This window comes from Hippopotamus amphibius, chromosome 5, assembly GCF_030028045.1.
Source record: "Hippopotamus amphibius kiboko isolate mHipAmp2 chromosome 5, mHipAmp2.hap2, whole genome shotgun sequence".
NCBI classification, from domain to species: domain Eukaryota; kingdom Metazoa; phylum Chordata; class Mammalia; order Artiodactyla; family Hippopotamidae; genus Hippopotamus; species Hippopotamus amphibius.
The window spans coordinates 47,590,181-47,616,865 of NC_080190.1; the positions used below are offsets into that span (position 1 = coordinate 47,590,181).

The following is a 26,685-nucleotide window of genomic DNA, read 5'->3' on the forward strand; positions in this document are numbered from 1 at the left end:
CAAGTTCATCAGCATTGGGGGAGTGAGGAGTGCGAGTAGACTATGTGCACTGAGCTGGTACTGTACTGCCAACGGAGAGGAAGGAGCCGAGAGTGAGGATGGAGCTCAGAATCCGGAGTTCCAAGGCGGCGCAGACATACAGGATGAGCGCCTTTTGAAAGAGGAACTAAGGAGGTAAGTAAGGCGTCATAACTGGTATGAGTCTGTGCATGTGTCAGAAATTGGGGCACTTCATATATCTGAGAAGACTGAAATCTCTAAAGGTAAAAATAACAAGATGAGCTGTAGTACATATTAGAATCCGGTACATGTTTTCCGAGCTAATTCGTTACCCTCATCTTACAGAATGGGAACTCCAGGTTTCCACTGATTAAAATGCAGTTGCAGGGAGCAAGTCCAGAGCCGGCAGCTCAGAGCCCAGGCTGCCGGGGCGGCGGCCGAGCAGGGCACAGAAACTACACTTCCCAGCGTGCCCGGCGGGGCGGGGCGGGGCGGGGCGGGGCGGGCGCAGGCTCCTTCCCAGAAGCAAAAGCGGAAACAAAAGAGTCTCGCCGGCGGCCCCGCCCGCACACTCGCGCACGCTCGCGCTCGGGCGCACTCTGGGCAGGCAGCGGCGCCGGGAGCGAGCCGGAGAGCGGCGAGCCGGGGACCCACCCGGCTGAGCCAGCCCAGGAGCCGGCGAGCCAAGCCCGCGACGACCCCACGCCCCCGAGCCCCGCAGCCGCCCCCTGCCGGCCGGTGTCCCCGCCGCCCTCCCTGACCCATGGCGCTGAAGCGGATTCAGAAAGTGAGTGCCGGGGCCCGGCCTGGGGCGGCGGGGCGGGCTTCGGCCCCCTGCCCACGCTGACCCCGGCGGTGGCCCCGAGAGACGCGCAGGGAGGGGACGTGAAGGGAGGATGGGCCGGGGCGGGGACCGGGGGCCGGAGACGCCGGCGGGGCCAGCGGGCATCCGACAGGTGAGGTGGGAGCAGCGGCAGGTCCCGGGTGCTGGAGGTGCCTGGAGGCAGGGGGCCCGCTCGGGTGCGCTCGCGCCGGAGCTGCGCGCGGAGCCCAGGCTGGAGAGCCTCCTCGGTGTCCAGACCTTCCCGAAAGCTGTACAGCTCGGTCACTGTTGGGTTTTATCCCACACCCGGCTAGCTTTGGCCCTTGTCATGCTGCCCTCTCCACGCTGTTTCTTAAGCCCGTCCTCTTTTATGTTCTTGCCTCCCCGGGCTCCCGGGGAGGGCAGGGAAGGTGTGGTGGGCCTGCAGCCTTCCTCCGCGGAGCTCTTGGGTTTGTTCTTTCTCTCCTCTGCGGTTGGCTTTTGCTCAGATGCCCGAATGGGCTGGACAAGCTCATTTGGGGCCGAGAAACCAGGAGAAGCCTCCTGCCCCTTCTATTTTGGTGCCTCTGCTGCTGCCACTTAAGGTCACATAGCTGTAGTGAAAACATAGTTGCTGATACACGACAAGATGACCTCCTGGCTGTGATTCATGGTGAGTCGAGCCAAGCAGGTTTTTTTTTTTTCCGCCTCATGATAAACTTACATGTAAAGTTTGAGACACAACAGAAACTGCCACAGATTAAATTGTTTGATGCTTTGACACATGGGTATAGAATGAGGAAGAAATGTGTATATTCATTAAGCAAATATTTATCCATCCCAACTCAGTGTTAGGAATTGTCTTCTCTTGCATAATGTTTATTGTTACTGTCTCTAATGTGAACATCTTAACCGAGGTTGGGTCATTTTCTTTCTGTTCACTTTTATTTCTTTTTGGGTTATTTGGTCTGTTCACTGACACAAGTTTTAGGTTTTACTGTTATGATTCATGTGGAAGACACTGAGAATTTGTTTTTTTAATGGAAAGTGCTTTCAGCAAGTTAAGCCAACAATGGACAGCATGTTTTGTAAAGCGTTTCAAAAGAAATCCTACCAAAATTTTTTATCAACTTTTTCAGGCACGAATCAATAGAGCAGTGATAGAGATGTATACATTGTATTCTCAGTCACCATTGGTGTCATCTTCTGGTACAGAGGACAGCAACTTTCATACCCAGCCAATTGGGGGGTGGGGAAGGGAAGTCAAATACTGAATCTGTGAAATACTGTTATTTTTTGTGCCTTTTAAGGTTCTTCTCACTATAAGACACATAGCTAATAATCAGCATTTATTGATTAATATGTTTTCTGATTTGAAGATAATGCAGTTACACATTTTTTTTCATATAGATAATTCTCATTTTGAAGCCCCACTCAGCATCTTTGCCATGCCTTGTGTACTTATTAATGACGATATAATGTTGGCTCACATTTGAGGTAAACACACATTTTCCAAGGAAGTCTTAAAATTCCATTTCCTTCTTCCCTAGTTGTGAGAATGTTTCACAATACTTTGCACATGCAGTAGCTTTTAAATAGCATAGAATTTGTCCACACTAAGTAGACATTCAAAGAAAGTTAATACTTTGTAAATATACTGGACAATTATCAATTACCATGCTAAGCCAATATATTTGGCTTATATTTATAATATGGCATATACTCAAATCATATTTTTAGTAGCTATTAGTTATTATTATTTAGTAGCTGTTAGCTGTTATTATTATAACAGAGTTGTCTGGTTAAAAAAAAAGAGAGATTTGGCATCACATGTTATCTTTGCTTGTCAATCTTTGGCTTTCCTTCTCTGTTATCAGAAAAGTTGACTTGTACAACTATCTTTTCCATTAATCACACATTCAAACCATTCTCTCAACTTTGGGAGGTGTTTTATTTGATTCCCCACTTTTCCTCTTCCTTTACCTGCCTCCTTGATTAGAAGCGAATTCCAGGGGAGCTGTGCTGTTTGCCATATGAACAGTTAAGTTACAAAGCCCTCTTTGATATAATCAGTTTACAACTTCTTTTTAAATCTTGCATGCTTCAGCAAAAGAATATGCGTTATTAACTTTTGGCCTTTCTTTTAAAATACATTAAAGTAACACTGTCAGGTACCTTTCCAGGTCATTGGGTTGTGATTTTCCTGTACCTACAGGGGCAGGGTTTAGAACTGCGCAGAACCTTACAGAACTCTGCAGGAGTGGAATGGAGTGGAGGGCAGGGGATAGCTTATAGGGTAGTGTATGAGAATCACCTGTGGGACATTTTCAGCCTGTCCCCACTGCTGTAAGTGGAGAGATGTTGAATCCCTCAGATATGCTGGGGTGGAAAGAAGGTTGTAAACCACTGACTGACATTCTAGTCTACTCTCCTTATTATTCAGATAAGGAACTTGAGGTTTGGAGTGGAGTGCTTTGTCCCAGTTAATCTCTTAAGTGGTGATTTGGCATGTTTTAAAAAGTTCGTAACTTCACTTCATATAAAAAGATTAAAAATGGTTGAATTAAAAGTGTATGAATATACAAAGCGTGTGGATATGAGTGCTCAAAAAATATTTTTATGCTAGGGTATGCTAAATGATTTAATACTCTAATTTAGACATCCAGTGCATTTTTGCATTTCAGCTCATAAATTTATACACCCATGCCCTATTTTTAGATACAGTGGAAGATGTTGTCACAGTCACCTAAATCACTAAAGGGAAAAAATTTGAAGTCTGAGGAAAGATAGCCCAAAACATGTCTGAAAAAAGAGGGCAGTTTTTCAGCTGGACATTTATTATTTTCTAGAATTAATTTTGAAAGTGTTAATTCTGTCAACACTATTTTCAAACCTTGGTAAACTTTTTTTGGAAATCATTTTTTAAAATTACAAATGTTATATCACAATACTGAATGTCTTGAAGACCAGAAAAAGGAAAAAGAAAAAAGAAAAAGGAAATTCTAACACGGTTATCATTTTAGTATATTTCCCTCTAGATTTGAGTTTTGTTTTGCAAATATAGTGACACAGATGACTAAATTCCTCAGTGTATAGTTCTGCCCTCAAAATGGAGTATTTGTATTTTTAATAGTCAATTTAACCTAAAATGTATATGTAAACATAAATTAAAATACACACTTTATAAATGTTTTGAACTGTTGAATTTTTTGATTTGTACAATTCCATATTAAACTGTTTTACATCAGTCTAGAAAACCTTAGGATACTTCAAAAAAACAGACCCCCCGCCCTTTGTGGATGGAGCATCAAATGGGAGAAGAAGCTCTGGTTTCCATTCCTGGCTCTGTGACTTAGCAGCTTGTTTCCCTATCCATGCGGTGATGCTGCTGATAAGTACAACTGGCACGTGTAATATATAATGGTTACTCTGTGCTAGATACTGTGTTCCGTGCTTGACATATATTAATTGATTTCATCATCAGTGGGCCTGAGAGGTAGAAACAATTATTATCCCCATTTTACAGATGATGAAACCAGGCATAAAGATGTTGAGTAATGTACTCAGAATCACGTTCTGCAATTGTAAGTGGCAATGCTAAGAATCCAAACCAGACAGTTGGCTCCAGAGTCCCTGCTCTTAACTATTTCAGTATATCCAGGTAGATTCACATCTTCCAGCTATTGAACTTAAATTGAAGGACATAGAGTCAAAGGAGTTTATGGATGTGTTTTGCAAAGTGGAATGTTCTATACAAATGTAAAGTGGTATTATAATTAAGACCTTGGCATATTTAATCATCACTGATGCATCACTCAGCATGTTGATTATGCATTGTAAATTTCTGCTGTGAAGTAATGTGCACTAGATTGGTTAATATGGTAAAAGAATAATATAACTTTGTTCATCTTTATTCCATCACTTAAAATGTTTCTCCTCCAAAAGGATTTAGAAAAATTGGTTTTAATTCATTAATGTTCTGTCAAAAGTATCATTTCATTGTGAGGTTTTCATTTGAGGATATGGCATATGAATTGATCTAACTGTTTAGTTCCTATAATGGCTTTGAGTAGTAGTCAACAGTTCAGATTGCATGGGTATGTTAGACTTTCAGATTACAAGATTAAGTCTAAGACTCCAGGTTCCTTCAGTAAAAAAGGATATTACTTTTTAAAAAGTTTTAAAAAGAAAGAACACAGTATTCATGCTTCTTGGTAGATAAATGTTTTGCTTTGAGATGAAAGGAAGAAAGTGTTCTTTTTCTAAAAAGCCACTGTATAAATTTTTCTGCTTTTAAATCTTTGTAATTAAGTTCAGTCTTCTTTTGGCTGCCAGGATCATGTATTTTTCTTCCTTTATCACAACAAAGGTGTAAAAAGATTAGATAACCTATCCTAGTTTAAAAGTTCTGAGGTTCCTTCTCTGGAAATAAATAGCATAGATCTAAATAAGGCTGTTTATGCCTATTTTAGGAAGCCAGGCACATATAAAAACCAGACCTAGCAGAATGTGGGATTGCCTCCAGCAAAGCAGAGTAGCATCCTCATTCGTTTTAGTTCCCTGAAATACATGTAGAAAACATATATAATGAGCACCTCTAATCAAAATGATCAGCCTAGTACTTTCCATCGAACTGAATTAATGGTTGTCTATAATGTTTTAGCCCTCCTCACCCCCTTTTTAAACAGTGGATAAACTGATACTATTTTCAATTAAAAATAAGTATTGAGATACTTGTCCTCTCTCCTCTCAGCCCTGCATGCTGAATTAAAAAATACTGGAATATATAATATAACCCAGATTTGCAGGGTTTGAGGATTGGAGGGGTCCACAGACCACCTCAGAACATATGAAGGCCAAACAGGTTCTGATTGTGGCCTGTTTTGGTCTAGATGGCCTCTGAGAAACTGAGGGTTTTTTCCTGCATTTAATTTGGTTCTGGGATGAATCTGTGAAGGTTCAGTTACATAACATTAGACCATAGTAAGAGACTCCTGTGTCCCAGGAGTTGTCCTTCGCTTGGGGAGAAACCATCCTGAAACAGTCTGTCTAGCGCTGCCCGTTGAATCACACCATGCTCTGCAGCTTCCTGTCTTGCCTCTTTCTGGATGTTTCCCCCACTGTTCTCTATTCGTATTATCCTGTTTGCGTGGCTCTTCTTCACTGATGGCAAATTGCTTATTAGGTTCCTAGTCTCCTTTCAGATTTAGGAAAGCCTTTCTAACTGGGGTGAGGTGGGGGGATTTTTCCTTCACCTTAAACTTCATTAGCAGTAAAATTAACCTAATGGCTCTCACTCCAGGTGGTCACCCTCCTTTTGTGAGCAGTTTGGGTTGCTCTAGAGGGAACCCAGCGGACATGGCGGCCTGGGCTCATTGTTCTTCTCTAAACCAGTAAAACTCTTGCTGGTATTTTTGCTTCCTCCGAGTTTTGATGTGTTGTCTTTTAATTTTAATTTAGTTAAAAATATTTTCTAGTTTTCCTTTTGTTTTCTTTTTCGATCCTTGAGTTATTTAGAAATATATTATTTATTTTCCAAATAATTGGGATTTTTACAGAGCTTTCTGTTATTGATTTCTAATTTAATTCCATTGTGATCAGAATATGTATTATTATTTGACTCCTTTAAAATTTTTGAGACTTGTTTTAAATGTGGTCTGTATTTTTTACTTACACAGTAATAATGTCCTTATGGTGTTCAGCATAGCTTTTGAATGAACAATGTTCAATAACTTCTAGTCTTCATTTTGCCAGTGTCTGGTTGGTGTCTGCAGAGCCTAGGCTATGTCTAAGGAATGAATGCCAAACTAAGGTTAACACCTTGCCAGTGTCTTAGTGTCTTGTCACACTTTTATGATCTTTCAGAACAGGGGTGACAAAAATCAGTTTAGTGGATCACAAACTGCATTTTTAAAAATGAAATAGAAAATATTAGTGCTTCGGGTATAGTAATGGTGGTGTTTCACGAAACGCTTGTTTTAGTTATATACGTGTGTTCTTGTGCATGTATGTGTGTTCTTGTGCATGTACGTGTTATATGTACTAGGTTGTGGTATATAATGTTTTCTTACTATGAACTGCTGTAAGAAAAGTTTGAAAATCACTGTCCCATAGCACAAGATCTTTAGGTAAAATCACTATTGTCAAAAATACATGTCATATATTCATGTATACATATATGTGTATGTATGTATATAGAGAGAAAGCAAATAGAGCCTGTATACACATATACAAGCACACATACACAGATACAGATACATACACATTGTAAAATGTTCTAGGCTTGGAACATTTCTGTTTGATACAAAATGTCAATGTTCATTGTATTCTGCTACAAGCAGCAGCATTTTGTAGTCACTGATATACAACTGCAGTAGTCAAGAATAGTACTAGGCGCTACTAAGAGATTAATTACTTTATTATGAAAATACTAAGTGCCTACTATGTGCCAGTATTAGGAATGCAACTGTAAGATGGTAAATATATGGTAAATATTGGTAGCTAGGTTTAAGTGGGTTTTGAGAAATAAGCTGCTACCTTTTTTTTTTTCCTTGAAACATCATCTTTCTTGGTTACTATGAAATAAATAGTAACTTTGATAGAGTAGCATTTAAAATGTTCTTTGTTGCATGTTCCATCCTGTGTCAAAATTCTATTATGTATGTAATTTCCTATCATGTTTTTCTTGCCTTTCATAGTGTCTTTGAACACAGACACTCTCAAAGCTTATGAAGTAGTGTTCATTTCTAACCATTTGTAAGATAGAAGGATCCTGGGAAAAGATAATAAAAATTCCTTTTCATTCCTTCATTTGTCACACTTTTGTTTCTCTTGAGCATGACTGAAAATGTGCAAATGGCTGTAATTCGGTACTGGAATGTTGTTGGCTCCAATGTGGATTGAAAATAATGTACTCTAGTTATTACAGCCTTGAGGTGAGTATTGTTTTGGGGTGGGAAGAGTGCTGCAGTGGAAGTCAGATGGTCTGAGCCTTTGTCCTGGCTTTGGTTTTGTGACCTTGGCCAAGAATCTCATAGTCTTTATTTCTTTATCTAGAAATTTAATGAGTTGAACTAAACTTCTGTGGTCTTTTCTGACTTATAGTTTTAAGCGCACCTAAATAATGTTATTTTCTGTTTTCCTTTTGTCCAGCAAACAGCAAAAATGGTCACAAAGATAAATATTGAGCAGTCGCACTGTGTTATACTGGTACATGAAATGAGTTAAAATTATATTTATTTTAAATTGTTAGATTTGAAATAAATGTGGGCATCTTAATGTATAATGTAAGATAAATGTCTCTAAAGATGTATTACTTTTTGATGAAAGAGCATTTATTTGAGATGCAAATAAAGATGTATTTCTGTCTTTGTACTGGTAACATAATGTGCTTTTCTAATTCCATTTAGCATCCATCTGTTTCACAGGTATCTTTTGTACTTTTAAAATCATTTTATCCACATATTTAGACAACTGCCTTACACAACTGCTTTATATGTAGTAGATTTTTTTAGATTCAAGTTAATGCATGTATGGAGCACCTTCTGTATATAAGGCATATACAAAATGTGATAAGGAGATATATGGAAAAGCAAGGTATAACCAGCACTATCTAAGACATTTAAAACATAAGAATATGAGATGTACCATAACAACTAGGTAGACTTAGGAAAGTATCATAAGGAAAATACAACATATTTGAGCAGGAGGGGAGTCAAAGGTGGGAGAAGCCAAATTTACTTGGGGGAAATCAGGAAAAATTCTATGGAGAAGATGGAATTGGATATAGGTTTGGAAGAATGGGTAGTATTTTTAAAGACAGGGAAGCCAGGTTCATAGAGGAAGCTACAGAAATGAAGGCACTACTAAGTACATGGCTTCTTTGGAAAGGAACAGATAATCCTGCTTTGGGGAAGCATTCAGAAAATAGTAGACCATAAAAATTCATACTGTGGGGACTTCCCTGGTGGTGCAGTTGTTAGAACTCCGAGCTTCCAGTACAGGGGGCCCAGGTTTGATCCCTGGTCAGGGAACTAGATCCCACATGGGTGCCACAACTAAGAGTTCGCATGCCACAACTAAGGAGCCCGCCTCCTGCAACTAAGACCAGCACAACTTCATTAATTAATTTAAAAAGTTCATACTGTGGAGGGCCTTGAAGTCCCATGCTGACAAATATGTACTTAATGCAGAAGTTGGGGGATGCCATTGAAGATTTTTGAGTAAGGAAGAAACATTCTTAATCCAATTGCTAGGTATACGTTCTGGCCCTCATAGAACACAGACTTCTTTACTGTTTGTAATTATAGATTTGTTGTACATCACAAAAAGGGAAGTACAGAGTGCCATGGGAATATAGCAGGGACCCTTTGGAGGGTTCAAGGAAAGCCACCTTAAGGAAACAATATTTAAGATAAAACGTGAAAGTGAAAGTTGGGAGGGTGATTAGGAGTCTTCTATCTAAAAGGAAATCATGTTTGAAACTAGAGGCAAGACAGCATTTTGGGGAATTGAAAGTCATTATGACTGGTGCAGAGGATGTTGGGGGAAAGTGTGAGGCTAGAGAGGAGTCAGATCCTGGAAACCGTTTTAAGGATTTATAAATCTTCTATTAAGGCTGATGAAAAACATTGAAAGGGTTTGACATGGTACTTTAAGAAGATGATTTTGACCACAGTGTGTTGGTAGAGAAATAGGAGGACAATAGAGAAATAGGAGGACAACAGGTCAGTTAAGACAGCATTGTACTTGTTCAGGTGAGGTCCGGGAGGGTCTGAGCTAGCCTGGTGGCAGAGTGAATTTGGAAAAGGGTATGTGAGAAAAATTGTAGGGTGTTTGTACCACCTGGCCTTTTTGAGTTGGTCTGACCCACCATACCTCCCCCCGCTTGGCCTTTCAAGTCAAATCTCAAAAGCTCAGTAATCTGGGCAGTCTCTTCAGACTCCTCTGTCTACTGCCCAGTCTGTTCCCAGATTCTTTCATAGTGTCTCCCTGGCTCAAACCTTTGGCTTCTTATCCTGAAATGTTTCTCCTCTGGCTTTTCTCCGACTCTTCTGCCCTTTGGACCTCAGTTTTTCTAATGATGGGCTTCCTCCTGGGACCCTTGCTGTGGGAGGATCCTGGACTAAAGGAGAATCTGAACAACTTGGTACTGATTAGTGTAGGGGATGGGAGGGTGGGGTTGGGCATGAAGGGAAGAAGGAATCATGGTGATCCCAAAGTTTAGAGTTTGGGTTACTGGAATAAGTGCATTTTTACCATAGTACTTCCTAAAGTAGATTCAAGTACAGTTTTTTACTGGGATACCTTAGGTTTATCTAAGATATATTTTTATTTACGGAATTTCTATGATGGAAATTTTACATATAAAGGGAGGTTATTGAGAGTCTTCTCTTTAAAAGGAAGCCATGTTTTAAACTAGAGACAAGATAGCATTTGGGGAAATAGAAAGTCATCATATTATGGCTGCTGTAGAGAGCACTGCGGGACAGTGGTTACAGATCTGAGACATTGGGTAGATACCTGACATCAAATATTTATTCTAAATTGTGCTCTTTATAGTTCAGATTCAATAATATTACTTTGATGCGGCAAAGTCAGTAGTGTCATTGTCGTCTTCGTCATCTTCTTTTTGTGTGGAACTTGGCTGCATTATCATCATTTTTAATAAACAGCCTTTGCCAGAGATACCTGATCCAAAGAGACAGTGAAGCAGCCAGGACCAGTTTATTGAAGTGAATTTGGTTCCTATAACTTAATTAATTGGATGTCATCAGCATTTTGAAGTCTTCCAGAAAGAATCTTCACAGTTTAAAATAAGGATGTTTTTTAATTCAAGGACTTACAGAGGTTCTGTGTTCAGAGACATTTCTGAGAATTGTTTGACATCTCCCTATTGAAATAGCTCTAGTCAACTGGATGAGGAGATCAGAGGCTGAACTGTAAGCCCATGAAGTGTTTATTTACAGACAAACCAAATATAGCTCATATATCCCGTTAAACATCAAAAATGCAATCCAGTAAGAATCACTGTCTTGTTTTAGGAGTTTTGAGATAAAGATGGTTGTGTCACATTAATTAATTGCCTGTTGAGCCAAGATTTTTGAAATAGTGCTCTCATATGCTTTGGATTCAGTAATTTAGATTTTGAGCTGTAAATCAGTCCCTATGCATGAGCTGTTTAATGTGCTTTACACACACCCAGTGGGGTATATATTATATCCATCATGGAGATTTAGACCTTCTGCATGTTGAAACTAGAGAACAACAAAGCATTTTCAGTCTGGTCAGCACAATTTTTTAGAGCATATTTACTGCATAGTGTCATATTAAGTATGATGGTAAATAAGGAAACTCTGACTTGTTAGCTTTCCTTCTCCACTGTTCAGATTGGGCTGTTACCCTTCTGGGAGCTGAAAGATTAATGCAGGCCTCTCTTCTCTTACATTCCTTCTTTGTTTCCTTTTGTTTGTTTACTTTCTTTGAATTAGGCTGCCTCATCTACTTTTAGATTTTAAGTCCCCTAGAGGCAGGGACTGTGTCTAGGTTGGTTTTATGGAGAACACTCAGCATATTGTGGGGATGTTATAAACATGCCATCTGTGCCAATTTAAAATTCAGTTTCAGGCCTCTCAGTACTTTTCTTTGTGTCTAGTTGGGTATAGAAATCTGAACTAGAATAGAAGTGCTTAGCCATGTAAGGCTATATAAATTCATTAAGTACATGTTTTTGTGGACTCATAGTGCTTTTACAGTGCCAGTCTAGGGACACTATCTAGATAGGGACAGTATCTTATACTGCCTTTCATTACTGTATCTTGTATTTTGAAGTTTAATTAGTTTTTTTATTTGTATCAATCAGATTGGAATAGAAAACTACTTCATTGACACAGGCTATTTGGGGGCATACTGTCACCAGTTTATTTATTGCATGGTCTGTGTTTAAATATAAGGTTGGTTTGTTTTAAGCTTACTTTGTCTCAAAGGAGAAGATGGAAGTTGAAGCTCTGTATTTCAATTTTCAATTTAAAAAGCCACTGGAAATGAAATTGAAAGATACACAAAATACATGTAAACACATGCAGTGTGTTTACCATAACAAGTTATTTTCATATATGTATTTATAGCTAGTCTCATTATTTGATAGCCATCTTTTACATTATATGATTTCTCTCTATGTAGCTGGCAGTAGAATTGCTTGGTCATGTTCACCGTTAATGGTTACTGTCAGATTTTTCCTCTTCCACCAGTGGCATGTGAGAGTTCCAGGTGCTTCACGTCTTTGTCGACATTTGTACTTCTTTTACTTCTTTTTTATTTTCACCATGCTTTGGGGGTTGTAGTGACATAGCATTTTGGTTTTAATTTGCATTTCTTTGATGACTAATGAAGCTGAGCTTCTTCCCATATGCTTGTTGGCCATTTGGAAAGCGTCTTTTGTAAAGTGCTTATTCAAGTCTGTCTTTGAGAAACTGACCTGTAGGAATATTTTTTAAAACATATTCTGGATGTGAGCCTTTTGTCAGATAAATGTATTGCAAATATCTTCTATTTTATGGCTTACCTTTTAACACTTTTTAATGTCTTTTCTATGAACAGATAGATGATCTTGATTTTATTCAAGTTCAGATTTTCTCTTTTTCTCTTATGGTTAATGCTCTTTGTGTCTTACTTGAGAAATCTGTGCCTCCTCCAAGATCATGAAGACATTTTATGTTTTCTTTTAAAAGTACTATTATTTTATCTTTCATATTTAAACATATGATCTATTTAGAATTGATTTCTTTGTATAGTTTGAGGTGGGGGAGGTCAAAGTTTTTTCTCTCTCTCTCTCTTTTTTTTTTTCCCTATGTGGATACCCAGTTGACCTATCACCACCTATTGAAAAAATTTTTCCTTTTTCCTGCACTAGAATGTCACTGTCTTCACTTTTAAATTTTGAATTTCAAGTTTGCCATTTTCTTTTCATTTTCAGCACATTGATGAAGTTAAAATAAGTGCTTATGGTACCACTTAGATGTCAAACACCATCACTTTTGCTTCTACATGAAAAGTGCTTTTTGTTTATTCAAAACAGTGATACTATCCTAAGTTGGATTGGAAGGATATGCTGTCCATTTTTAAAATGTGCAGCTTTCTGTAATGAAGCTTTGTAGGGACTTCCTTGGTGGTGCAGTGGTTAAGAATTTGGCTGCCAGTGCTGCGGACACGGGTTGAAGCCCTGGTCCAGGAAGATCCCACATGCCATGGAACAACTAAGCCCATACACCACAATTATTGAGCCTGTGCTCTAGAGCCTGTGAGCCACAACCATTGAGCCCATGTGCTGCAACTACTGAAGCCCATGGGCCTAGAGCCCATGCTCCACAAGAGAAGCCACCACCATGAGGAGCCCACGCACCACAATGAAGAGTAGCCCCCCCTGACCGCAACTAGAGAAAGCCTGTGTGCAGCAATGAAGACCCAACGCAGCCAATAAATAAATAAATCTATGAAGCTTTGTAGAGCCCCAGGGAGCACCACTCGCATTGAAATCTGTGTGAGTGGTGCCCCTTGGAGTTGGCACACATGGCCTCTGGGGCAAAATGCAGCAGCCCCGAGTGTTGCTTGTAATAATTGGCAAATTAAAACAAGAAAAAATCATTATCTTTTTCTATGCTCCATCAATCCACGTTTTAACAAATGAGGGTTATTTGTGTCTAAGTATTGTGGTGTGCCCCAAGTTTAAATGGGTGGAGTAAGAATCTGAGGCAATCCATGTAGCTTTTCAGAGTTTCCCAGCTCTTACAACCTTTTAAATGTTTCATATTTGAGTTTATTTTTTATTTAGGAAGTAGTTTGTTAATTTAAAAAAAAAAAGTATTTTGTGTCAGGGTATTTTATACCAGTTCCTTCCCAGGTCACAGTTCTGTCCTAGAAGAAACTTTCTTTCTAGGACTCCCTTGAGTGATCTAAACTTTAATAAACACATTCAGACGGTGACCCTTGAGGCTTGTAGCTACTCATATGTATTTTCTTGGAGACACAACTACTTGTAAGTTTCTAAGGATCCAGAGGACGTCTTTCCTATATCTTTTAAACTATTGGGTTGGCCAAAAAGTTCGTTCAGTTTTAAATAAAAGGCACATTTTTCATTTTCATGAAGAACTTTATTGAAGAAGGTATTCACTAACCGAACAAACTTTTTGGCCAACCCAGTATATCTTATGAAGTTACTTTTTTCCACAAATAAGTTCTTTTTGAATTTCATCCCCAGTTTAATCATCAGCAAATGTGCCAGACCAGTGACTTATGAGGATTTTTATTAGCATCATAATCTTAAACTACTAAAATAAATCTTTAAAACATTGGAAGTGGAGTTGGGACAAGTACAAAATCAGAATCATGATCCCTATTAGAAAGGATGTGGAAGTGCTTAATAAACTCCTGCTATAATTAGTTCAGCTGGTTAAATTGAGCTTGGAACAAGTAAGGAAAGAAAACCTCACTCCATGCCACAGACTGCAGCTCTGTCTATGGGTAGCTCTGTCACCAAGGATTGCCTGTGTTTGGAAGACAGCTTAACTTTGAGACTAGGTCAGCTCAGCACAAACCCCTAACTCCTCTTGGAAAAGCAGCCCAAAGCTGTGTCCTGAAAGTAGGTCAGAAACATCTTAAATAAACAATAAGGATGGAATATTTAGAGTTTTGAGATCTTCTAAATCAAAAGAACCACAACAAAAAAGTCTAACAAGAATTTTATGTAGCTTTGGACACTGCTAGAATATTATACATTCTGTAAATTGAAAATAGTTGTGGCAGTGGCATGTGTTTTTGATACCTTAATAATTAATACTCTTTTTTTAAAAAATACCTGCATTCTTTTCTTTTTTCTTTTTTTTTTCTTAAATTAATTTATTGGCTGCATTGGGTCTTCGTTGCTGCACATGGGCTTGCTCTAGTTGCAGCAAGGGAGGCTACTCTTCATTGTGGTGCGTGGGCTCCTCACTGCGTGCAGAGCATGAGCTCTAGGCATGTGGGCTTCAGTAGTTGCAGCACATGGGCTCAATAGTTGTGGTGCACAGGCTTAGTTGCTCTGAGGCATGTGAGATCTTCCTGAAGCAGGGATCAAACCCATGTCCCTTGCACTGGCAAGTAGACTCTTATCCACTGCGCCACCCAGGAAGTCCCAATTAAAATTCTTTTGAGATTCATTTCTAGATGTTATTATATGTTATTTAAAAGGCCACCCCAGTCTTTTTAAGTGACCTGCACTATTCTATCTTAACACCTGTTATTAAGATTTTTTTTATTACATATCTATATGAGGGAGTAATTGATTCTGATTCTACTGCCAAATCTAGTAATTTGCATTTCTATAAAGTAGAAATTTGAGATGTCTATGCTCTGCTGATCACTCTGTTCCTTTTTGTTTTTTTTTTTAATTGGAGTATAGTTGCTTTATAATGTTGTGTTAGTTTCTGCTATACAGCAAAGTGAATCAACTATATGTATACATATATCCCCTCTTTTTTGGATTTCCTTCCCATTTAGGTCACCACAGAGCATTAAGTAGAATTCCCTGTGTTATAATGTCGGTTCTCATTAGTTACCTGTTTTATACATAGTAGTGTATATATGTCAATCCCCATCTCCCAGTCCATCTCCCCCCTTGGTATCCATATGTTTGTTCTCTATGTCTGTCTCTATTTCTGCTTTGCAGGTAAGTTCATCTGTACCATTTTTCTAGATTCCACATATATGTGTTAATATACAATATTTGTTTTTCTCTTTCTGACTTGACTCTGTATGCCAGTCTCTAGGTCCATCCACATCTCTACAAATGACCCAATTTTGTTCCTTTTTATGGCTGAGTAATATTCCATTGTATATATGTACCACATCTTTATCCATTCATCTGTTGATGGACATTTAGGTTGCTTCCATGTCCTGGCTATTGTAAATAGTGCTGCAGTGAACATAGGGATGCATGTATCTTTTTGGATTATGGTTTTCTCTGGGTATATGCCCAGGAGTGGGATTGCTGGATCATACTGTAGCTCTATTTTTAGTTTTTTAAGGAACCTCCATACTGTTCTCCATAGTGGCTGTATCAAGCTATTCCTTAAACTGTATTGTTTAACTCAAACAATATCAAGCACCTTATATAAAAGACATTGTGCTAAGTATTGTGGAGGAATCCATGAATAAAATGCAAAAAAATCCCAGTCTTAAAATAATATTCTGGTAGAAGAGGAAAGGGAAGGAGGAAATTAGTATTTCTTGAGCATCTATTATACATGCCTGGTATTAAGCTAGGTACTTATGTGTGTTCATTTAATTCTCAATATAGTTCTTCCAGTGATGTCCTTATATGAGGCACTTGGGCAAGAGGTTAAGTGAGTTGCCCAAGGTTACATAGCTAGTAAAGATCAGTAGCAAGGCCAGGTCTGACTTTATAACTCATGTTTTTAAAGTGGTCATTGAGAAGACAGCCGCTGTTAAGGAGAATGGATAAAATTTGGGCATAGGGAGATAGAAGGAAGGTTATTTTAGGAGAAGGAAAATTATGAAGGTCAGAAAACTTTAGCCATGTACAAGGGACATCCAAGTACTCAGGCTAGACCTGACAAGATGGTTCTCAAACTTTTTGGTCTCAGGACCCCTTTATATTAAAAGTATTGAGTGCCTTGGGCTTCCCTGGTGGCGCAGAGATTTAGAATCTGCCTGCCAATGCCGGGGACACAGGTTCAAGCCCTGGTCCGGGAAGATCCCATTTGCTATGGAGCAACTAAGTACGTACGCCACAACTACCGAGCCTGTGCTCTAGAGCCTGCGAGCTGCAACTACTGAGCCCACGTGCTACAACTGCTAAAGCCCACACGTCTAGAGCCCGTGCTCTGCAACAAGAGAAGCCACCGCAAGGAGAAGCCCTCATACCGCAACTAAGAGTAGCCCTGCTCGCCGCAACTAGAGAAAGCCCACACACAGCAATAGGAACCCAATGCAGCCATAAATAAATAAATAAATAATTTTTTTTAAAAAATTAAAAAAAAAGTAGTGAGTGCCTGAAAAAGAGCTTTTGTTTGTGTAGGCCATATCTATTAATATTTACCATATGAGAAATTAAAACAGAAATTTAAAAATATTTAGTAATTTAAAAATAACAAACCCATTGCCTGTTAACTTAATAACATTTTTATTAAGAATAACTATATGTTCCAAAACAAAAAAAAGTGGAGTGTCATTGTTTTATACCTGTTTAGATCTCATTATAGTCAGGCTTATAAATGACAGTTGAATTCTCACATCTGTTCATGCATTCAGTCTATTACAGTATCACATATTCTTAAACCGGAAGTCAATACTCTACACCAGTGTAGAGTGAAAAAGGCAAATAATATCTTAGTTTTATTAGGAAATTAATTTTGACCTCACAGACCTGAAAGTGTTTTAGAAAACTCAAGGGCATTCTTTGGAGAATTACTGGGCATGTTTGTGAAGGGGAACCCAGTTGAAAGCATAAGGTTAGGATTAAATAATGAAAAGACTTCATTGGTTGAGTTTGGTCTTTAATAAGCATTGGGGAGCCACTGACATTTTCTAAGCAGCAAAATGAAATAAATTGAGCTGTGCTTTTAGAAGATTGTTATGCAGGTAATTCATAGAGTATTGGGAGTTATAGTTGAACTGTAATAGATTTTTGAGGTGATGTAATAGGTATGAAAGTAGAGTGTATTATACTCTTCATGTCACAAGCTGAACAAGAGAAAAGGGAATCAAAGTGAGCCTGGTGACTAGGAGACTAATAATCCCATTAATAAATATAGGGAACACAGAAAAAGAAGCAAGCTTGGGAAGGAAAATAGTGAATTAAGTTTTGGAATGTATAAAAAATGTTTTACATTATTTTTTATTATGAAGTAATTTTAGTCTTACAGAACATTTGTAAAAATAGTACAGAAAGTTCTCATATAGCCTTCACTTAATTTCCCCTAATATTTGCAACTTACATAACCATAGTACAGTTATCAAAATGAGGAAAATAACATTGATACAGTACTGTAAACTAAACTACAGACCTAATTCAGATTTTTCCAGTATTCTTTTCCTGTCCAAGGATCCAATCTGGGATCGCACATTGAATTTATTTTTTGTGTCTCCTTAGCGTGTGTGTGTGTGTGTATGTGTATATATATATAATGTCCTCTAATCTGTGACAGTTCCTTAGTCTTTAAAAAATTTTTGTCTTGCTAAATATTTTAATAAAAAAGAGAGAAGATGGACTTCCTAGGTGGCTCAGTGGGTAAGAATCCACCTACCAATGCAGGGGACATGGGTTCGATCCCTGCCCCAGGAAGATACCACATGCCTTGGAGCAGCTAAGCCCGTGCGCCACAACTATTGAGCCTGTGCTGTAGAGCCCATGAGCCACAACTGTTGAGCCCATGTGCTGCAACTACTGAAGCCCACATGCCTAGAGCCCGTGCTCCACAACAAAGAGTAGCCCCCACTCACCACAGCTAAAAAGAAAGCCCGTGCACAGCAAAAAAGACCCAACACAGCCAATAAAATAAATAAATAAATAAATTTATAAAATCTCCTTTCATCTCATGTATCTGTTGGGAGCAGCCTATTTCTGTTTTCTCTTCTCTTTTTTAAACAATATAAGGAATGGTTTCTTTTCCCCTAATTTATTCAGATAATTTCCTCTATAAAATATTTTCTCATTTCTAGGACAGGTAAATTTCATAAAATGCATTCTGCCCAAAATAGACACTAGGAATACCCTTTAAGTGAATGGTGTGTGTTCTATCAGAGCCTGCTAAAATGGGGTCAAGTCTCTGTTTAAAGGACTGTAAAGGTAAAATAAAAGAAAAATTGAACTCTCCCATTATTTCAATAGATTAAATGAAATATGTAAAGTCTTCCCCTGCCTGTGCTGTGCAACAAGAGAGGCCACCGCAATGAGAAGCCTGCGTACCACAAGGAAGAGTAGCCCCCACTCACCGCAACTAGAGAAAGCTCGTGTGCAGCAGCGAAGACCCAACACAGCCAATAAAATAAATAAATAAATAAATTTATAAAAAAAGAGAAGATGTTTATAATATATGTAGTGGGGGGAAAAGTGTCATTTCATCTCTCTTAAAATGCATAAGAACCTGAGTAAAAAGCATTATTTTTTTCTTTAAAAACTTGAAAAATTATTGTAAAAAGTTGAAACAATGTAGAAGACATAAAAGTGACAACCCACTCCCAGATATAACTACTGTTAATAGTTTGGTGTGTATTCTTTTAATTTGTTTTCTATGCATGTACAGTATTATAGGATCTGTTGGGCATACTTCTGCCACATATATTTTTCCCAATACTCTATGGATTACTTGCATAACAATTGCCCTCCAAAAGGTTCTGTCTCAACTTACAGTCCCTCCAACAGCAAGTGACATGCTTATTTCCCACCAAAACCATGGATGGAGGTATTCTGATAGGGTGACAGTGGTTTTCTTTAGGTAATGGCCTTATGGGTGTTTGACTATTTATACATTGCTCTCTCTTGTTTTTCCCTACAAAGCACTGTTTGCTTTGTTTTGCTTTTATAACACACACACACACACACACACACACACACACACACTACTTAATTAAAAATAAATGGGGACTTCCCTGGTGGCACAGTGGTTAAGAATCCGCCTACCAATGCAGGGGGCACAGGTTCCATCCCTGGTCCAGGAAGATCCCACATGCCGCGTAACAGCTAAGCCTGTGTGCCACAACTACTGAGCCTGTGCTCTAGAGCCCGTGAGCCACAACTGTTGAGCCCACGTGCCACAACTGCTGAAGCCCATGCACCTGAAACCCGTGCTCTGCAACAAGAGAAGCCACCACGGTGAGCGGCCCACACACCACAATGAAGAGTGGTCCCTGCATGCCACAGCTGGAGAAAGCCCAAGCGCAGCAACAAAGACCCAATGTAGCCAATAAATTAAAAAATTTATTTTAAAAAAAGTGATTTCAAATGCTTTGTCTTTTTTTTTTGATTAATTTATTTGTTTTAGGTTGCATAGGGTCTTTGTTGCTGCATGCAGGCTTTCTCTTGTTGCAGAGCAGGGGCTCTAGGCATGCAGGCTTCAGTAGTTGTGGCACACGCACATGAGCTCAATAGTTGTGGCTTGGAGGCTGTAGAGCACAGTCTCAGTAGTTGTGGCGCACAGGCTTTGTTGCTCCTTGGCATGTGGAATCTTCCCGGACCAGGGCTCAAAACCGTTTCTCCACATTGACAGGCGGATTCTCAACCACTGCGCCACATGAACAAGAGAAGCCACCGCAATGAGAAGCCAGTGCACCGCAATGAAGAGTAGCCCCTGCTCGCTGCAACTGGAGAAAGCCTGCCTGCAACAACGAAGACCCAACACAACCAATACACGCATGCATACATACATACATAAATTTAGTTTTAATCAGCATGGGATAAATTGGATCTAATGAGGATCCTCTGGACTTGAGCAGCTTGTGTAATTCAGTGCTAAATCTTAGTAGAGAAGAGCAAAGGAAGAGATTACTGATCCTAGCATTTCCTTTTGAAATAACATAAGAATCATTAAATTATTTTTAATACTCCATGTGTGGCTGCTGTGATGCTAGAAGTAGATAAATAAGAATGCCAGGTATAGGAGAGAAAGCATAAATCAGGTAATAGGGCGGTGTCTGAAAATCTTAAACTAAATCAAAAGAAGTATCAGTGGTCCTTGATTTCTTGTGTTCATCTAAAAGTACATTGGCTTCTGAATAGACTAAGAGCAAAAAGGTGGGGTTTTGATTTGTTTGGTTATAGTTTTTGTTTTATATTTTCACCTCCTTAGCACATCTCAGAATTTTTCATTTTTCAAATTTAAGGTTTATACTTTTGCAGCCAAGGGAGAGGGTGTATGTTGTGCCTTTTGTTTTCTGTTGGTCATTCTGTCTCTGCATATGCACCATAGTTTCAGTTACATATTTCCAAACAATATAACAGGGCATATTTCTAGACACAGTTTTTTAAACTTTTTTTTTGTATTGGGGTGTAGCTGATTATCAATGTTGTGATAATTTCAGGTGCACAGCAGAGTGACTCAGCCGTACTTGTACATGTATCCATTCTCCCCCAAACTCCCCTCCCATCCAGGCTGCCACATAACATTGAGCAGAGTTCCCTGTGCTATACAGTAGGTCCTTGTTAGTTATCCATCTTAAATATAGCAGCAGACACATATTTTGATACAGAGAACATTAGAAATTTAGACCCACCTAAAAAGTCTAGGATGTGTAAGTCTCCTCACCAAAGCACTTGTGTCATTAGTAGTAGTAAATAATGATTGATGTGACTATTAAGAATGTTTGATGTAAAAAAAAAAAAGAATGTTTGATGTACCATCAGCTGCCTCTTTCCTATGATAAGTGAGCTTTAAATAGACAACTTAAGAACCCGGCCTTTTCAGGAGTTCAGTTGTTAGATTTTATCTTTCTCATCCTTAACTCTAACTTCTAATAGGAGGTAGAATCAGGGCACAAAAATATAAGAACATGGTAATGAGTATTTTTCTATACTATTTTGAAGGGATTTGAAAGAACAGTATGACATTTGAAATTTGAACACGATTCAAGGCTATTCCAAGTAAAACATGGTTTGGGGTTTTTTGTTAGTAAACAAAATAAATTTGTATGTATTTATGTATGATTTACTCATATATACATTAGTCTGTAAAATATATACATGCAAATCATTAAGTTTTTTAACCACAGACTATTAATTTCTTTTTCTTAAATTATTTTTAATTGGAGTGTACTTGCTTTACAATGTGTTAATTACTGCTGTATAACAAAGTGATTCAGTTATACATATATATAGATAGATATATACACACATTCTGATATATATATTCTTTTCCATTATGGTTTATCATAGGATATTGAATATAGTTCTCTGTGCTACACAGTAGGACCTTGTCGTTTATCCATTCTACATGTAAAAGCTTACATCTGCTAACCCCAGCCTCTCACTCCACCCTTCCCCCAACTCCCTCTGCAAACACCAGTCTGTTCTCTATGTCTGTGGTTGTGTTTCTGTTTCATAGGAGACTATCATTTTCTAATTAACTAGTTTTCTAGTTAAAATTATGGCCAAGAGGGACTTCCATGGTAGTCCAGTGGTTAAGATTCTGCACTCCCAATGCAGGGGGCCCGGGTTCAATCCCTGGTTGAGAAACTGAGATCCCACTTACCACAACTAAGCCCGCGCTCTGCAACTACTGAGCCTGCGCACCACAACTAGAGAAGCCCACGTGCCACGATGAAAACCCAGCACAGCCTAAATAAATAAATTAATGTTAAAAAAAATTATCACTTAAAAAAAATAAGGGCCAAGAAGTTCCATTTTTCCATTTACACTAACGTTTAGAAAACTCATTGTGATGAATCTTTTCAAAAGCAATCTCCTAAAAGCCCAAATTAGAAAACTGTTAAATAAAGCACAGTCATTCTAAAATGGGGCTATGGGGAACTCCCTGGTGGTCCAGTGGTTAGGACTCCACGCTTCCACTGCAGGGGACCCAGGTTCGATCCTTGGTGGGGGAACTAATATCCTGTAAGCCACGCAGTGAAGCCATAAATAAATGAATGAATGAATGAATGAATAAAACAGGGCTATGGCTTGGGAACATCATTTAAACTGGTTAAATAATTAAATTCTGCCACCATAGAGAATCGGGGGGTTATCAAATACGGGGTAATGTTACATTTATTTGGCCTATTATGGCCAGAGACTGCTGTATGCTTCATATGTATCATTTCACTTGTTTGTCATAGAAACTGTGGATGAAAGTCATAATGTCACTTTGCATTAAAGAAAACTAAGGCTTAGAGAGGGAAAAAAAAGTTTTGCCCAAGATCATGAGGCAAATGAGTGATGGCACCTGGACTTGAACTTCAAAGCCTTGCTTTTTTAACCACTATCACTGAAATCTTCCTCTTTATTGTTTAATTATACCAGGCCAAAGAAGCTGCTAACTCTGTTAGTTAATTCTTGTCAAGAAGAGAAGCACAGCACAAGCTGTGGGGAAAAAACAACAAAAACAAAAATGAAAGTACTGTACTGAGGTATATTAGAAAAGACTGGAAGATTTGGAAGGAGACCTGAGTTTGCACTTGGCTCGGTTACTTAGCTCATATATCACTTTCTTAGAAAAGCCTTTCCCTACTCTTTGTCTCTCTATTGTTAGAACACTGAACTCATTGCAGTGACTCCAAGGTGCACATCTTTTTCATTTTAACATTTCTAAAATCTGGATGTGTCTTAAAAAAATTATTTATTTATTGGCTGTGTTGGGTCTTCATTGCTGCGTGCGGGCTTTCTCTAGTTGTGGTGAGGAGCTACTCTTCATTGCAGTGCGTGGGCTTCTCATTGCGGTGGCTTCTCTTGTTGCAGAGCACGGGCTTCAGTAGTTGCGGCGCACGGGCCTAATTGCTCCACAGCATGTGGGATCTTCCCAGACCATGGATTAAACCCGTGTCCCCTGCATTGGCAGGCAGATTTTTAACCACTGCACAACCAGGAAAGTCCCAGGATGCATCTTATAGTTGATGATGTCTTAAAATTAATTGGCAATATTTCTTCTTAACTATTGGTACTTAAAATAAAGATGTGATTTACCGTTGATGGCATCTTAGATTTGATGAGTGCAGTATTTGTTTACATGTATTCCCATGAAAATGTTTATCTCATTCTCACGATTTTTAAATACCAGTTATATACAATGATTTTCTGATTTCTAGTCTAATCCTCTTGTAAGCTGTAGCCCTGTGTGTTGAATAAATTTTTCTTTCATATCACAAGGATCACAGATTCAGTGTATCTACTTTCCAAATCAACATGTCTTCTAGTATATTCCCACATCTCAGTAAATGGTATCTACACCTATAGAAGCTAGAAGTTCCACTGCCAGGGTTTGAATCCCAGTTCCACCCTATACTAGCTCTGTGAGCACACAGTGAAGTGTGTCACCTTTATTCTTCATACGTAAAATGGGAAGCATAACAACACCTGCCTCTCAGGATTATTAAGATGATAAAACATTGAGTGAATAATAGCTGCTGCTAGTCTTCGTCATATATATTAATGACCTTTCTCCTTCCTCTGTACACGTGATTCATCATCAGTCCTGTGATAAGTAGGCCCTTCACAATATCCCAGATCTGTCCTCTTATCTGGTGCTTTTCAAGTCCAAAGCCCTATTATTGCCTGTAATAACTAATCTGGTAGCTTCTCCTTTTTCCCATCTGTGATCCATTCAACACATGGACCAGTCAGAGCCATCTTTTAAATCAGATTATGCCACTTCTTAAAACCCCGCCCAGTGCACTTGGTATAAAACCCCCAATCCTTAATATGATGTATACTGTTCTCAGTTTTCTGCCTGGCCTCTGCCTACTTTTTCAACCTCATCTTATGCCACTGGGCCTCACAATGTTACTCATTTCTCCCAAAACTGATTCCCATTCATCCTCTAGATTTCCACTGAAATGTCACTTTCTCAAAGACGTTCTCTGATCTTCCTAACTAAATTAGGTTCTTCAGTTCTAATATATAGTCTTTTATATTGAATTTACACCTTTCATAGTTGGTGGTGATCATTTCCTTCCCAACTGAAGGTAAATTATTCCCCGAGGTCGTAGAGCTAGTTTTGGTAGGATTGGAATGCCAACAGAGGACTGGCCAACTAAAGCTGTGCCATTTCCATGATCCTTCCTTTTGCTTCTTTGAGAGGAGAAAAGAGCATATGAATCAGTGTGCTAGGCTTTAAAATGTGGCCCAGCTGCTCTCCTTTCTTTCCATTTAACCTTCATGTTGTTCCTTAAATATCCATCTCTCTGTGAGCCTTCTCGCTCACAAATTAGATTATAAACTGGTTGAAGTAGGATCTGTTTTTTTTATAAGTTATACACCTAGCATTTACATAAATTACCCTACATATAATAGATACGCAAAAATATTTTGTCTTAGGGATTTTCAAGAAAACCAATATTTTAATCCATTTAATTTTTTCAAGGTTTGGAGCTGTCTCATGAAGGAATTTAATACCTCATTCCTCATTCTTCTACCCATCAGTGACAGAATATATTTTATGTGTCCATATTTTGAATAGAACTGCCTAAAATGATTTTTAAATGAATAGTTTGTGTTTTCCTGTATTATTATGCTTTTTTCACTGGAAAGAATCAACCTTAAGTATTTTTGCTTTGCTTCAGGAATTAAGTGATCTACAGCGTGACCCACCTGCTCACTGTTCCGCTGGACCTGTGGGAGATGACTGTAAGCTTTGCTCTCTTGCTAGGATTTTGCTACCATTAATAATACATATTTATTTCAACACTTGTTAATGACTGCAAAACTCCTTTGTTTGTTTCAGTGTTCCACTGGCAAGCAACTATTATGGGGCCTGTAAGTATGATTCATATATGTGAAATAATCCCCTCAGCCATCCTTCATTCATGCCATTTCACCTTTGATCAGATGTTTGTGGCTAGAGTTGAATTTTCTTGTATTCTGAGTCACTCCGAAAGCAAAATATGAGTAAAGGATTTATGGTTATTTTTCTAGAGCCCTGGTGGCAGTGCTTGCGAGCAGCACGTTTACAGAACTTTGCCAAGCCCTTGATCACCATGCGTAGTAATGGATCACCCACAGTTTGCAGCAAGGCTGCCTGTTTGCTATATCTTTTTTTAAACACAAAGTCAGTTGTTCAGAACTAAGCATAATTACTCTCACATCAACGTTTTAGTAGATTAGAAATAAGTCTAATTAACCCAATAATGGAATTCTTATAAGTAACAAGCACCAGTTTGCAGTTTCATCACTGTTCCTGTGTGTGAGAGAGAGTGGGATAAAATATTGCAGTGGCTGTATTGTTGCCACCTCGTGAATTTGCCTCTTTTGTTGCATTGTCCTGAACTCAAAATTACCTGCTGTTCTGTGACTGGCTTCTCTTAATATTTATTACCTTTGTTAAGATTATTTCTTTCTATACCTGAGAAGCAGTTATGACTTTCTATGGTCAAAAATCTGATTGCATAAGAATGGGCACTGACAGCTCAAATCCACTTTCTAGGTAAGACTGCGGTTAGTAACGTGTTTCCATTAGCATCATTCTCTCCTCCCTTCCTTGAAAGAGCTTTATGTAGTAAGCCATAGAGTTTCTAATCATATTGCCTCATGCTTAACTTTTAAAAAATACAACAGGTATTGCATTTTCAGAGCAGGAGTCCTGGGCACGTGTCTTAAATTAATAAATTGTTATGTTAAGTTAGTTTTTTAAAGGGTGAAGTGCAACATATTTATTTAACAGCTTTTAATAAGAATCTAGTTATTTGTTTTTTATTGCTTACCAAGAACCTTCAGAACAATATCAAGTCTCACCCTTCCCATTTGAATTGCAGCCCTTCACAAATATTTCTCAGGTGAATCACAGGTAGCAAATGGTTACAATTATGTTTTACCCCCTTTATTTTAGTAATGTAAATATGTCACTCTGTAGTATAATTTGAATATCTAAGAAGACCATGTCTGTTGATGGTAATTAACTTACATTTTCTACATTCCTTATACTTTTTGATGAACTAGAATTAAACAGTGTATATAGTAAGAATAATTATTCAGTACAGTCCTCTGATGTATATGTAGAAACTTAAGGAGGAAGTAATGATAGCCTTACCAAAATGTTAATGTAATGATACATTTAATTAAATATAAATGGATTAAAATCGAATTTAAGGTATTTTACTACTTTTTTTTCTCTTTTTCCCTTTTTTAAAGCATCCTTTTTTTTTTTCTTGCTTGCTTGTAATAAGTATTTCCTAATTGCTGAAAGAGA

At 38.4% G+C, this 26,685-nt stretch overlaps 1 protein-coding gene across 2 annotated transcripts in view; it reads left to right on the forward strand.

Annotated features, from left to right (window-relative positions):
- The first annotated feature begins 509 nt into the window (after nt 1–509).
- UBE2D1 (ubiquitin conjugating enzyme E2 D1) overlaps nt 510–26,685 on the forward strand; it is a 34,286-nt gene continuing 8,110 nt past the window's right edge. Inside the window, exons 1-3 of one of the 2 annotated variants that reach the window (XM_057735577.1) lie at nt 510–787; nt 25,064–25,127; nt 25,225–25,256. In XM_057735577.1, the coding sequence (XP_057591560.1) occupies nt 764–787; nt 25,064–25,127; nt 25,225–25,256 (120 nt within the window). In that variant the 5' untranslated portion in view covers nt 510–763. Of the gene's footprint in view, nt 788–7,743; nt 8,012–25,063; nt 25,128–25,224; nt 25,257–26,685 lie in introns of those variants that run through there. The other variant, XM_057735576.1, reaches the window with a different exon arrangement.